The 13,297-nt window shown below is 35.7% G+C and overlaps 1 protein-coding gene and 1 pseudogene across 1 annotated transcript; both read right to left on the bottom strand.

Annotated features, from left to right (window-relative positions):
- Positions 1-82: 82 nt before the first annotated feature.
- Positions 83-3,688, bottom strand: LOC146887589 (uncharacterized; annotated as a pseudogene).
- A 5,979-nt stretch (positions 3,689-9,667) lies between these two features.
- Positions 9,668-10,690, bottom strand: LOC146887590 (uncharacterized). Its single transcript, XM_085670294.1, has one exon. It carries the CDS (start codon positions 10,688-10,690, stop codon positions 9,668-9,670), a length of 1,023 nt encoding a protein of 340 aa, XP_085526420.1.
- Positions 10,691-13,297: the final 2,607 nt, after the last annotated feature.

Below are 13,297 nucleotides of genomic sequence, written 5' to 3' on the forward strand. Positions count from 1 at the left end.
ACAATAAAATAAAAAATAATTTATAAAAAAGATACATGTATAATCAAGATATATAAGGTACAATCATACCAAAGATTTATTATTACTCAGACATGGAATCATTTTCATCAAGTTCATCAATAAGATTTTCATCATTTACTAAATCATCATCATCATCACCCCTAAATAATGCCAATTGTTGAGAGTCACTGAAGAACTGATTTAAGTCTTGTTGTGGACATGGTTCAACTTCACATATTTCAGTATCTTCTTCCATATCATACAAGTCTCGTGGTTTCAAATGGATAACAGTTGTCCAATCATTATTAATCTCATCATTGACATAATACACCATTTCAGCTTGTGAAGCTTCAATGTACAGATCATGCTCCTCACGATCACCAATGTGAATTAATCTTGAAAAGTTAATACAAGTGAAACCCCATGGATCCTTTCTAAACCCATTATCTTTGGTTGTGTCAGCCCACTTACATTTGAACAATGTAAGTTTAAAATGTCCATAATAATTGAGCTCAATTATATCTTCTAATTTCCCATAATATGCCAAATCTGCATGTCTTATGTTTTGGTCTACATTACTTGCAACACACGATGTTGAAGAAGTTAAGAAAACTCCACTATTTTGGGTTTTCAACCCCTTCTCTCGACTTATAGTTCTAAATTTGAATCCATTAACATTGAAGGCAGAAAATCGTCTAGCATGTGGTGTTGGACCTTGAGCAAAATACTTGAGATCATTTGACACTGTACTTGAAATGTCTGGGTTATTAATCTAAAAAAAGAATAATTCAATGTGTTAACATATTTTGAAAAGTAAAAGTTAATTTTTTAGTATATATTATACATACCCTATGGGGAAACCAATCTCCAAAATCCTTATTAACTACTTTTTCTATCTCTATATTTGAAATCCTCCGCCCTCTATTCCGCCTTCGCAAATGATCTTTAAATTCCCTATCAAAAAAATTCATAACACATTACTAATAATGTCATAATGAAACTATAATTATGTTTATAGTTTGGGATAATACTCACTCAATGTATGGCTTAACATGAGGACAATTGAATAACACATATCGATGGGCTTAAGCTCTCTCCATGGTTGACAACTCAAAGGTTGAAGAGGCACTTACTACTCTACCAATTGGTGGAAATAAGGTACTTGGTTGTGACAAATCTGTATTACAACAATCATCAACATGTGCAGGCCTATTAATTCTTGTCTCCATCCCTTCCATATATTGAGAGCAAAAGGTGAGAACCTCTTCAGCTAGGTATCCTTCAACAATAGAACCTTCAGGTTGTGCCTTGTTTCGAACATAGGATTTTAAGTGTCCTAAATATCTATAAAATGTTACCATAATCAAGACACTAAAAAATTATACTACCCTTTTATAAAATTTATATGTATGCCAAAAAGATTTACCTTTCAATGGGGTACATCCAACGATAATGTATTGGACCTCTAAGTTTCGCCTCACCAGCTAGGTGACATGTCAAATGAACCATGATTGTGAAAAAGGTAGGAGGGAATAACATTTCCAAATGACGAAGAGTTTCAATCATGCGAGTCTCAAGTTTTTCAAGATCTAGTACACTTAAGTTTTTGCCACATAATTGTCGGAAAAAAGAACAAAGTTCTACTATCACTGCAGTAACATTGTTTGGTAAAACTTTATGTACTGCAATAGGTAATAATTGTTCCATAAGAATATGACAATAACGACTTTTGAGGCCGAATTTTTTCCAGTTTTCAAGTCAATACACCTTGAAATATTACTTGAGTATCCATCTGGCATTTTCACATTTTTCAAAGTTTGCAAAAATATTTTTTTCTTTTCTTTTGACAATGTAAATAAAGTTGGCCGAAATCTTCCTTTATCATCTGCCCAAAGTTCCTTCCTTATACCCATTTCTTTAAGAACCTTTCGGGATTTAAGATTGTCTTTTGATTTCTTAGGGTCATTAAGTAGAGTGTACAACACATTGTCACAAACGTTCTTTTCAATATGCACGACATCTAGACAATGGCGTAACAAATTGGTCTCCCAATAAGGAAGGTAAAAAAATATACTTCTCTTTCTCCATTGTTCTGCTCCAACAACTTCGGCAACATTCTTTCCACAACTTCTCTTACCTGTATCTGTATGTTCTATTGGTTTTCCAAATGTGACACTAATACCCTCTACTTGTTTAAATATGTCTGACCCTGACAATGATGTTGGTTCATCCCTTAATTCATTTCTTCCATTAAAAAAATATCTACTCAATCTGAATCGATGTTCTTTAGGTAAAAATCGACGATGTCCCATAAAACTGTATTTGCCTTTGTATAGCCAACAAGAGTCAGTGTCAAAGTTACAAGTGGGGCAAGCAAGACCAGTGTGCGTGTTCCATCTAGATAAATTTCCAAGACCAGGGAAGTCACTAATTGTCCACAACAAAGCCGCTCGCAATGTGAACATTTCTTTTTTGGAATAATCAAATGTTTGAACTCCATCAAACCATAACTCCTTCAATTCTTGGATGAGTGGTTGTAAGTATACATCAATGTCATTTCCAGCCATTTGTTTCCCAGGAATTATCATGGACATGATAAATGAGGTTTGCTTCATACACTCCCAAGGAGGACGATTGTATGGGATGAGGACCACTGGCCATATACTATGGCTTGTACTCATATTTCCAAAAGGGTTGAAACCATCAGTAGCTAAACCCAATCGTACATTTCGAGGATCATTTGCAAATTCTGGATGTAATAGATCAAAATTTTTCCAAGCCTCAGAATCTCTAGGATGCCTAATCAATCCATCTGCATTACCCTCTGATGCATGCCATGTCATAGAATCAACTGTCTTAGAACACATAAACAATCTTTGCAATCTCGTCTTTAATGGAAAATAACGTAAGATCTTTGCATATTGTTTCTTATCTTTATCTTTCCACTTAGAGGTTTTGCATCGTTTACATTCTTCTAAGCCTTCGTCCTCACCCCAATATAGCATACAATCTTTTGGGCAAGCTAGTATCTTGACATAATTAAGACCAAGTTTGTTGATAACATTTTTCGCCTCATAGAATGAGTTAGAAAACTTAGCATGTTCAAATGCATCCTTTAGCAAGTCTAGAATCATTGTCATTCCTTTGTCACTCATTCTACACATGCATTTTATATGATACAACTTCAACATGAATGATAACTTAGAATACTTTGCACAACCTTCATATAATGGTTCATTATTGTCTTTCAAGAGTGTATCAAAGTTTGTGTTGCCTTCATTTTGCTCCATATTATTGTGCACACCATCGTCTTCAGTAGCCCCATCAAAATCATTCACATCTTGCCCCATAAACCCAAAGGCATCGTTCAACATGTCTTCCATTGGATTTTGAAATCCTGAAATATCTTCAACCACATTTGCACTTGTAGTAGCCACAACCTCACTTACACTTAGTCCTTCACCATGCAAATACCATGTTCTGTAGTTTTCAGGGAAAGGTCTACATGTTAAGTGTTCTTGAACTATATCCCTAGTTTGCCATTTTTTGAAGCCACACTTTGAACATGGACACTTAATGGCATGACCATTACCATGTTCGAAAGCAAAATTCAAAAAAAAACCTTTAACCCATTTGTGTATTCATTGGTGTTTCGTGCTTTACAAATCCACGATTTATCTATTGGCATGACTACAAAATAAACGCAAAAAGAAAAGAATTAATTATTTAGGAATAAGATCATACAAGCAAGAGAAAAAGAGTATTGCACTCAAATCAATTAAATGAAAGAAAGTTAACTAAAAAATTTAGTTAACACGGTGTCTTCTTCCTGTTTTGCAATATTGGTTTTGTTAGACTTAATATAATGAAAAATGTGCTTCAGGTTATGGTGCCTCTCTTATATGAGATTTTTAATTGCATTTATTTTCTGAAATTGAACTTTTTTTAATGTCTTTTCTTACTTTTTTTAGGTTTATTTTGCTGATAGAGCATTAAAATCATTCCCAGGAAGTGTTGAAGAATAGGAAGCACTAGATTCCACACCCCCTATTTTATTAATCCTTTGGTCTACAACAAATGAGATGTAATACAAAAGGTTGGTTTGTGATTCTTCTTGCTTTGGATTCACTATTTGAAAAGGAAAGAAATGACCAAATAGATTATATTTATCACTTATCATCATGCATTCATCACTTTTATTTTCATGTGACAGATATTGTGATCTATTGCAGACAGTTTCATTGGTTTTTAGAGAGTGCTTCCAGTGTTCAACTTATCTTGTAGAATAATAATTGCAGAATGGAGTCTAAAGAAGCATTAAGTGTTATTTTAAATTTGATGGATCTTGATAAAGTGCCTAACCAACATCCTATTAGAGATAAACAAAAAAGTGCTTTCTAAGAATTATGAACAGAAAGTTGCTTCCATTGGTGTCAAAAAGAAGCGCTCATCTCATCAAGGAATGAATACTAGTGAAAAGGAAAAATCTGAGGATGGTTTAGAAGTGTTCAAAGCACTCAAGCGAAGTAAGCATCATAACCCATCAAAAACAAATGGGAAAGAGAATCCTAGTTCTAGTAAAAATTCTCATTTGGCTAGTGGGCTGCTAATAGATATTTTATCCTGAAAGCATGAAAGTATTTCCTCAAAAGTATTTCTTGGTATCTGATGCAATAGTTGAGGTTGTTGACTGGACAAATAGTCCAACCGAACATCAATCTAAATCAATAGCCTTCACTTTATCATAAGAAATTGATTGTTTGAATCAGACTTCATATGCCTCAAAGCAACATGTTTGTCCTTCCTTACTAAAATTGATTAGGATTAATATTTTTTCCAGTTAGATGTATATTCAATCAATCATTTAGGTACAAGGAACTTTTAGGGTTGTTGGTTCTAGTTAAGACACTAAAACCATTCCCAAGCCCACAACTGTGAAGCTAACTATTTGGGAACAACATGGATCATACAAAATAAAATGAACAAAAGTAGACAATAAAGGTAAGTAGATAAAGTTTATAAATACAAAAGGAAACATTGACAATGTTTAATTAATAAAGTTTGATAGGGAGTAAATCCAATAAATTACCTGGATAATTGTCTTTGACGTAATAAATGATTTTTTTTCAATCACAATAAAATCTGCATACAAAATAGTCAAAAAAGTTTCACTGAATATTGTTTCTAGTTGTACACTATAAATTACAAGTATAAACAATATAGGAAGCAAAAGAACACAAAAAGCAAGCTAGTGTTAGCACCCATGAATACCATTTTATAAGATTTAGCAGGCACACACATTAAAACTTATCAATATAATATTAATCATGACAATCTCAACCAAAGTTATGATTTAAATAAATAATGGAATGATGCATGCACACACCATTATACTGGTTGGTACATACTCATGAAAAAAAAAATACTAGTTGACACTAACCAACGAAGTACTGTCGAGATGAAAAACCTAGGATTAAAGGTAAAATCCATTTTTTAAATCACAATTATGAGTTTCTTGTTAAATCATAATCATTTTCATATATATATATATATATATATATGTATATATATATATATATATGTATATATATTCATCTCATTCATAACCCCCTAGGATTCCCTGAAATCTTCATATTCAACAGGTAAAGATCGGTATAGCAGTAACTCGGTAGTGTCTGCAATATAGGACACATTATGAAAGTGAATATCTAACATGGAACTATTAAATTCAACATGATGACAATGAGAAAAACGTATCATCCTTATTAGGAATCATCCAATCACTACATGGTAAAAGAGATACCTTTCTCCACTTCTCACTATAGCCTAGAAAACCCTTTAAACCTTCTCAAATGTAACTAACAATCTACTAATTGTAGTTCATAAATATCATAGTAAATAGAACAAACAAAAGTAATTAATTCAATAGAAATTCAAAAACTGATGAAATGACTATACTTCAAAGCCTCTCTCATCTTCCAAACATTCTAACGTGTTTGGTTTTTGATCCAAGCTTCAAAGGGACGTTGAAATTACTCACATAACATTGGTTTTCGATGGAAAAGAAAACAGACCCTTGTTCCTTCTCCAGACAAAAAATCACAGAATGAAAACTATTTATCTGAAAGGTAAAAAAACACATAACAAGAACAAGCACCATATTTTTACAGCCATTGAATCCTTACTTCCACTTCTGTCATTTCAAAATCCATTACATAGACATTCACATGACTAGTCTTAGAAAAGTCAAAACAATACAAGATTAGATTCTTTGGTGCTTTCAAAATCCACCAGACACAGGATAAGTTACCTTATAAAAACACAACACTAGACCATGGGGCCTTATAAAACATTAACCCAGTTTCTTATTTCATCCAAAAAATACCAACCTCTTCCAACAGTCCACAACAAACAAAATCCGTTATAGATGCTAGAAACCTAGTATTAACCATGATATCAACAGCCATAAACATCAAACAAAAGCGCCAAAACAAAGCATCTTCATGCCTTCTGGCAATCAAAATCACAACTTTTATGTTTCCCACTAATTAACCCAATAATCAGAGCAAACAATAGGAGTCGCACATTAGTCACTAATCAAAGTGCAAACCAACCAAAAATGAAATCGTACTAGAGGGAAAGAAGTGGAAGGACCTTGTACGTGCCGGAAATAAGGAAATGTAGAGCGAATGCTCTGTGGCGGCTGCTAGTGTGCTCGATTGGTTGAGGGTTTGGGCAGTGGAGAAATGGCTCGCGACGAAACCCTGTTCGACATTGTCGTCAGAGTTGCTAGAGATGTTCGACGCTTTGCTGGTTCCCAATCATTGTGGCGAAGGAAGTCTCGATCTTCGGCGACTTGGTAATCTCCACTTGCAGCGACGAGTTGCGAGATCTCTGGCGATGAAATCGACAGCAAGAACGGTGTGGTGGTGCGAGGTGCGAGGAGCAGAAATAGCGAGGTGCGAGGAGTGGAAACAACGAGGTGCAAGGAGTGGGAAACTGTGTGGTGATCTCCTACAACGAGGAGGGTGGAATCGGAGAGGATTGGGAACTGAGGTGCGAGAGTGGAAAATTGCGAGGTGTGAAGAGTGTGGAAACGAAACAGAGATTGGGGTTGATAGAGAGATTTTGTAGGGTTTATCTTACATGAGCCAGTTTTATGTTTTGTGTGTGCATTTGTCTCATTAAAATTCAATTTACTGTGTAATAAAAAAGATAGAATTAAATGAGAAGTAAATAAAAAAAGAGTATTATGGAGGGAAAGATGAAGTCACTTGAAAACGGCGAGCATAATGGCGTTTTTAAATGCCATATTTTGCATACAAAATGTGGCAGTTATAGAACTATTGTATTATGAAGCAAATTATGACAGTTTTTTATAACCGCCATATTAAAACTGTCATATTTACTTCAATTTTTTGTAGTGTATAATTTATCATCATCAAAACTTCCTCTTCATGATTTAATGTTTAATAAGCATCTTATCTTAAATCAATAGATATGAGTCTTACTACATCACGTTGTATATTGAGAATAATAAGAGACCTAAATGAGTGTAAAAAAATTTTGTATGTCAAAGTATCGTTGTTCTATATTTTAACGAAGTTGTGATATTATACCATACTATTGAAAATTGCTTTCTTAATTTTTATGAGAATTGTAAATTTGTGGAGATAATAAAATGTAAAGCGGTAAGAGGAGATGCACAAGCGAAAATAATAAAAATGGAGTGACTACAACATTTTGCTTCGGTAAAAAGAGAAAGATGGTAGTGTTTATTTTTATATAACACAATACTACGTACCTTTTTATATAATTTTTTTTCTTTTTTTCTTGTTTTATTTTTATTTTTGTTGTTATTATCGTAGGAGAATGTATCGATACGAGAGACTAACTACAACATATTGTATAATGAGAATAATAGAAACCCAACATAATTTCCGCTGATATTTTCGCTTTGCAGTAAAAGGTTTTTTTTCCCTTCTAGGCAAATGAGTCTGGGTTATTACGAAAGTAGACAGGTTTTTAAAAAATTACAGAAGTAGGTAAAACGTTTTGGGGGTGCACGTTTTCGTTATGAAGAAATCGTGTAGCCCCCATACGTTGTTTGGTCAGAATTTGTCAACAAGCGAAATCGTGTGGGGGATGGACAATCTTCAAAGGAAATCGTGTGGGGGGTGAACGATCTTCAAAGGAAATCGTTGGGGGGATGCACATTTTTAGATGAAATCGTGGGGGGGATACGTTTTTCATTCAGTAATCGATTACCGTAGGCTGTAATCGATTACTGCATGTGTTGTTGTTTTCTGGGTGTAATGTAATCAATTACAGAAGAACGATTACATGGTTAATGCATTTTGTTCGAGTGAATTGTAATCGATTACAATACCATTGTAATCGATTACAGTCCAAATTTAAAAAAAAGGTGATTAAATTAGAATTGGATACAGAGGCGAGCATAATAATTTGTTCTGATTTTATAATGTTTTTTGGTCCATAAAAGAATAAAGTATTTCAACTTGTAGTTGATTAAGGCATAAGAAATATTAATGTTCATAGAAAATTGTCTTAGTTTTGACATTGTAGAAAGAAGAAAAAAACATTGAAAATTAAATTAATTAAAATAAAAAATGTACAAATTATTGGCGAAATGGACATTGTCCCCTATGATGACCCTCAGTGCGACAATAAGAGCATTTTTTTGGCTTATCCGTAACGGGTTAATCCATTTCGTTATGGATCCTAGTCGTTGTAGGTCGTCCCGAAGCCTTATGCCTAGTTTGGGGGTCTGGAGTGAAATTAGGACCTGTATATGTTGACCAATAGTCCTCATTTCACAGGGGGTGGAATTGGACTTGATAAGCCTTATTTATGTTATCAAGGGTGTAAACTGGATCGATACAATTTGAAAGTGGTATATGACCAAAAGAACAAACAACTATGACGTGATGACAGGGTAATCGACTAGCTTGGAAGTGACCAAAATCACACCACCAATCGTTTAATCTGACAGTGAATGAGATTGGTTTTGGCCGATAGTGATGGGGGCTAAATATCTCTTGCACCTCGAATTCTGAATTATCTCAATCGTAGCGTTGAACATGACAATATGCATATTTCTGTTGATTTTGTTGGAGCAAGGCTGTGACATCTTCTGGATATTGATGGCCAGCTCTTAACATAGAGTCTGCCTTTAAGCCGCGTTCAACAAACCAAGCATTTATGTTTTGAAATGTAATTTTCAATAGTGCACAAATAAGTAATGAGCGAGCCCCCTTAAGCATAGAGTTCATGCACTCCGCCAAGTTTGTTGTCATGTGCGTGTACCTGCGCCCCCTATCATAAGCCTAAGACCACTTATGTAAGGGGATTTTATCAATCCAAGCTAGTGCTTGTGGGAATTGGGACCTCATAACTGAAAGTTTTGCTTGCACGGTAGGTTGTTTGACTTCATAAGCTGTGAAAAAGAAATATAAAATGAAATGAAAAAATATTATGTATAGGAAATATTTTGTGCATCTGGAATTTAAAGTTAGGAAAATGTTGTACCCAAGTTAATGAATTATTTCTTGAGATCGGCATTTTTAAAGCGGTTGTTGAAGTTGGAACCCAGATGACGTATGCAGTAGACAGAGTGAAGATTGTCTGATTCCCAGTCAACTTCTTCCTATCGTAGGGCTGACAAAATTCCCTTGCCTCTATCAGTAATTAGGCAGAGATTTGGTTGAGGAGTTACATGCTCTCGTAGTAGTTGAAAAAACCAAATCAATGTCTCCTTTGTCTCACCTTCTACTATTGCAAATGCCAAAGGAAATATGTTTCTATTTCCATCCTGAGCAATTGCAGTTAGCAAGGTGGCATGATATCTGCCTGTTAAAAAGGTTCCATCCACTTGAACAACAGGTTTACAATACTTAAAACCTTCAATGCATGGTCCAAATGCCCAGAAGTAACGTTCCATAATGTATGTGGAACTTCCATCCTCAGCATCAATATTAACTGGAGGACCGAAAAGTTGAAAAATTGTCTCAGGATTGGTTTGTTGGGCAACTAGTAACCATATGGGAACTTCATTATAAGATTGGTCCCAATCACCATACTCCATTGTAATTGCTTTCTCCTTCGCAATCCATGCTCTTCTATATGTGACTGTGTATCCGTAACGACTTTTGATGTCAGCGACCAAGCTTTTGATGCGAATGCTTGGATTTGTGCGGACCAAATGAAAAACAATGGAAGCAATTTGGGTCGAATCTAGATTGCAGTGATCTTGTGACATTAATGTAGAGAAACACGTATGTGTACCATCAATGGACTTGATTTCCCAATGATGTCGGATTTTACTATAACTAGCCCTCAAACGCCATTGACATCCATTGTTGTAATGAATGCATCGTGCAACATAAAGATGCGGTTTTGATTCTACCACATTGAAGCTGTATCCATTAGTGATGTGATAATGTTTGATGGCAGAGACCGTTGCCTCTTTAGAATCGAATTGCATGCGTTCTTGTAGTTCGACTTCCCCATAGGGATTGTAATCCATAGGAGGAATCAGGACAATTACTTGATCGTCTGCATTGTCTTCATAAAAATCATCGGAAGTAAACTCTTCGACAATGTCTGGAATGATAGGTTCGTCATCGATTGGATTAGACGAAGAAGATTCTCTATAATTCCACGAACTCATTATGAACAGGTTGGTATGGAAGTGTAGACCCGAATATTTCAGATTGAAAAATAGATCAGGATATTTCAGATGTGAAGCTTGGTATGCAAAGAAGTTTTGATAGGAGAAACAATGGTAGTGTGGTAGAATATATAAGCGTTTTAGTCAGTAGAATCAAATGGAGTGGGTTGGAGTGCAAAAAGAGTGGGTAGGGGGTGCGAAAAGAAAAAAAATACATTTTTTTTAGAAAATGTGCACCCCCCACACGTTTTCATAGAGAAAACGTGCCCCCACACATTTTCTATTCAGAAAACGTGCCCCCATTACACTTTCATTTGAAAAACGTGTACCCCCATGACGTTTTCTTCTTACACTTTTTTGATTTTCCGATTCGGCGTGATTCCTAGACTGCTACACCTGCCATGATACTATTACAACTTCACGCTTCTGCACTCATAATAAATCATGCTTCTGCACATTACTATTGAAAATAATGCATCCTTTTTTGTTGTGCATGATACTGTTCATAATAATGGTTTGATTGGAAATGTTTCTGCCACCTGCAAATTTGAAAAATAGTATGAGATTCTCTGAAAAAGTTATTATTATTGAAGAGAAGGTTTGTGTGGTGAATAGAAGAAGCCATGTGGTGGTGTGCATGGAGGTGTAGGAAAATAGGCTCCTATTTTTTAGACAGGTGCTTTGCTACGTGAGAGAGAGAAAAATGAAAAGTAAGGCATGTGAGTGAATAGTGTGGTGAGGTAGTTTAAATACCCATATCAGGTGCAACATTCACATCACTGAATACTTCATTGCCTTCCCATTGTAGTTGGATTTGCAGCGTATCAAAATTAATTTGTCCTCCATCAATCTAACAGGTTCGGTCAATTTTATGATAATTTTTTTTTGTTTGTTTTGTTAGTGATTAACTTGAAATGATATTCTGTTAATATTTCCATATACTTTTACGTAGTTTATTACGGCTCAGAACAACAACCTGCCAGCAAACTTGTCCGTGTTGCGTCATTAAGACGATCACATCACCAACCAGATTTGGGAAGGAAACGAGAGGGTCCTCCGGCCACGACGCCATTCTATCTGGATACTAAAACATACAGATCTTATTGACCCTAGGGTCAGAATGTTAATTGATGCAACTGGTTTTGGTCACGTTCTAAAAGTGAGTAATATGGAGATTAACCAACTAATGGTACATTATGTGAAAGATGGAGGACTGAAACTCACACCTTCCACATGCCACTCGGAGAAACAACTATTACCCTGGAAGATGTTTCACTGCAACTGGGGATGCCAATTGATGGTGAACCCGTCACCAGTGGAAGTTCTGGAAACCTGCTACAATTGTGTCAAGATTTATTGGGGGATATTCCTCCCGAAAATATGATTACAAGGAACCGAATAAAGCTATCATGGCTAAATAGCAGATTCCGAGAATTACCGGATGACGCAACACTGGCTACCGTTGGACAGTATGCACGAGCACACATCCTCATTTTGATTGGCAGCATGTTGATGCCGAATACATCAGCCAGTCTCGTGCATTTTATGTTCTTGCCATTGTTAACAGATTTGGAGCATATTTCAAATTTTAGTTGGGGTTCCGCAGTATTGGCATGCCTCTATCGTGCACTGGATCACAACACAAAATTCCATCAAGACAACATTGGTGGATGCATGTTATTGCTTCAGTGTTGGGCGTGGGAGAGATTTACATGCATCTCTCCAAAAATATAACCAGTCACGGAGGACGAGATTGTGGCTGGGCTTGCGTTCCCTTTAAGTGTGAGGTGGTGTCGGCAAACACATTCTGTGTTCCATGACCAAACTACTGTGGTTGGCTTCCGAAAAAAATTTGATCAAATTCAACCAAAGCAGGTTCATTATCACCAATGCTCTACTATTTTGTTTCTTGAAATTTCCTTCGTTTTTTTTTTTAATTATTAACACTAATTTTTGCAGTTTTTATGGACACCATATCGACAACCACATGTTAGTCGCATGATAATAATAAATGTTTCTCCAATTAGTCGGGCATTGGTTCCTCTTATATGTTTTACGACGGTTGAATTTCACCAAGTTGACCGGGTAGTCAGACAGTTTGGTTGGCGACAAAACATCCCATCCGACCCGATGAACCTGGATGAGGTTCACCGAATTGATCTTTGAGGAAGGGGGGAAATTAATTGGAGGCAATATCACCATCGCTTTATCATGCTATGGAATAATCGCCATAATTCCATTGTTCAGGACGAACCTTTCACCAAAAGTGGCCATCTGCGTGATAGCTCGCCCTACATGCAATGGTACATAAATCATACCATCCGGTATATCACGGTTATTGCGCAATCATCCGATGATGAAGTGAGAATCATTTTTTCATTCACTGCATGTTAATTAAAGTTTCGATTATAATTGATTTTAAATAATAAAATTTAATTTGTTATTTTGTTTTAGTATGACATGCCAGAGCAATATCAGAATCCCCCTTCACATCAGCAGTTTCGTCCGGATACACCCTTTTCCGGCCTCCTTCAGTCACAAAATGTAACAGCTGGTTTTGGGAATTGGGATCACAGAATGCATCCTCCATCGTCATCTCAATAGGTC

This window comes from Vigna unguiculata, chromosome 3 (genome assembly GCF_037176805.1).
Source record: "Vigna unguiculata cultivar grain cowpea cultivar isolate G323 ecotype 2 chromosome 3, ASM3717680v1, whole genome shotgun sequence".
Taxonomy (NCBI): domain Eukaryota; kingdom Viridiplantae; phylum Streptophyta; class Magnoliopsida; order Fabales; family Fabaceae; genus Vigna; species Vigna unguiculata.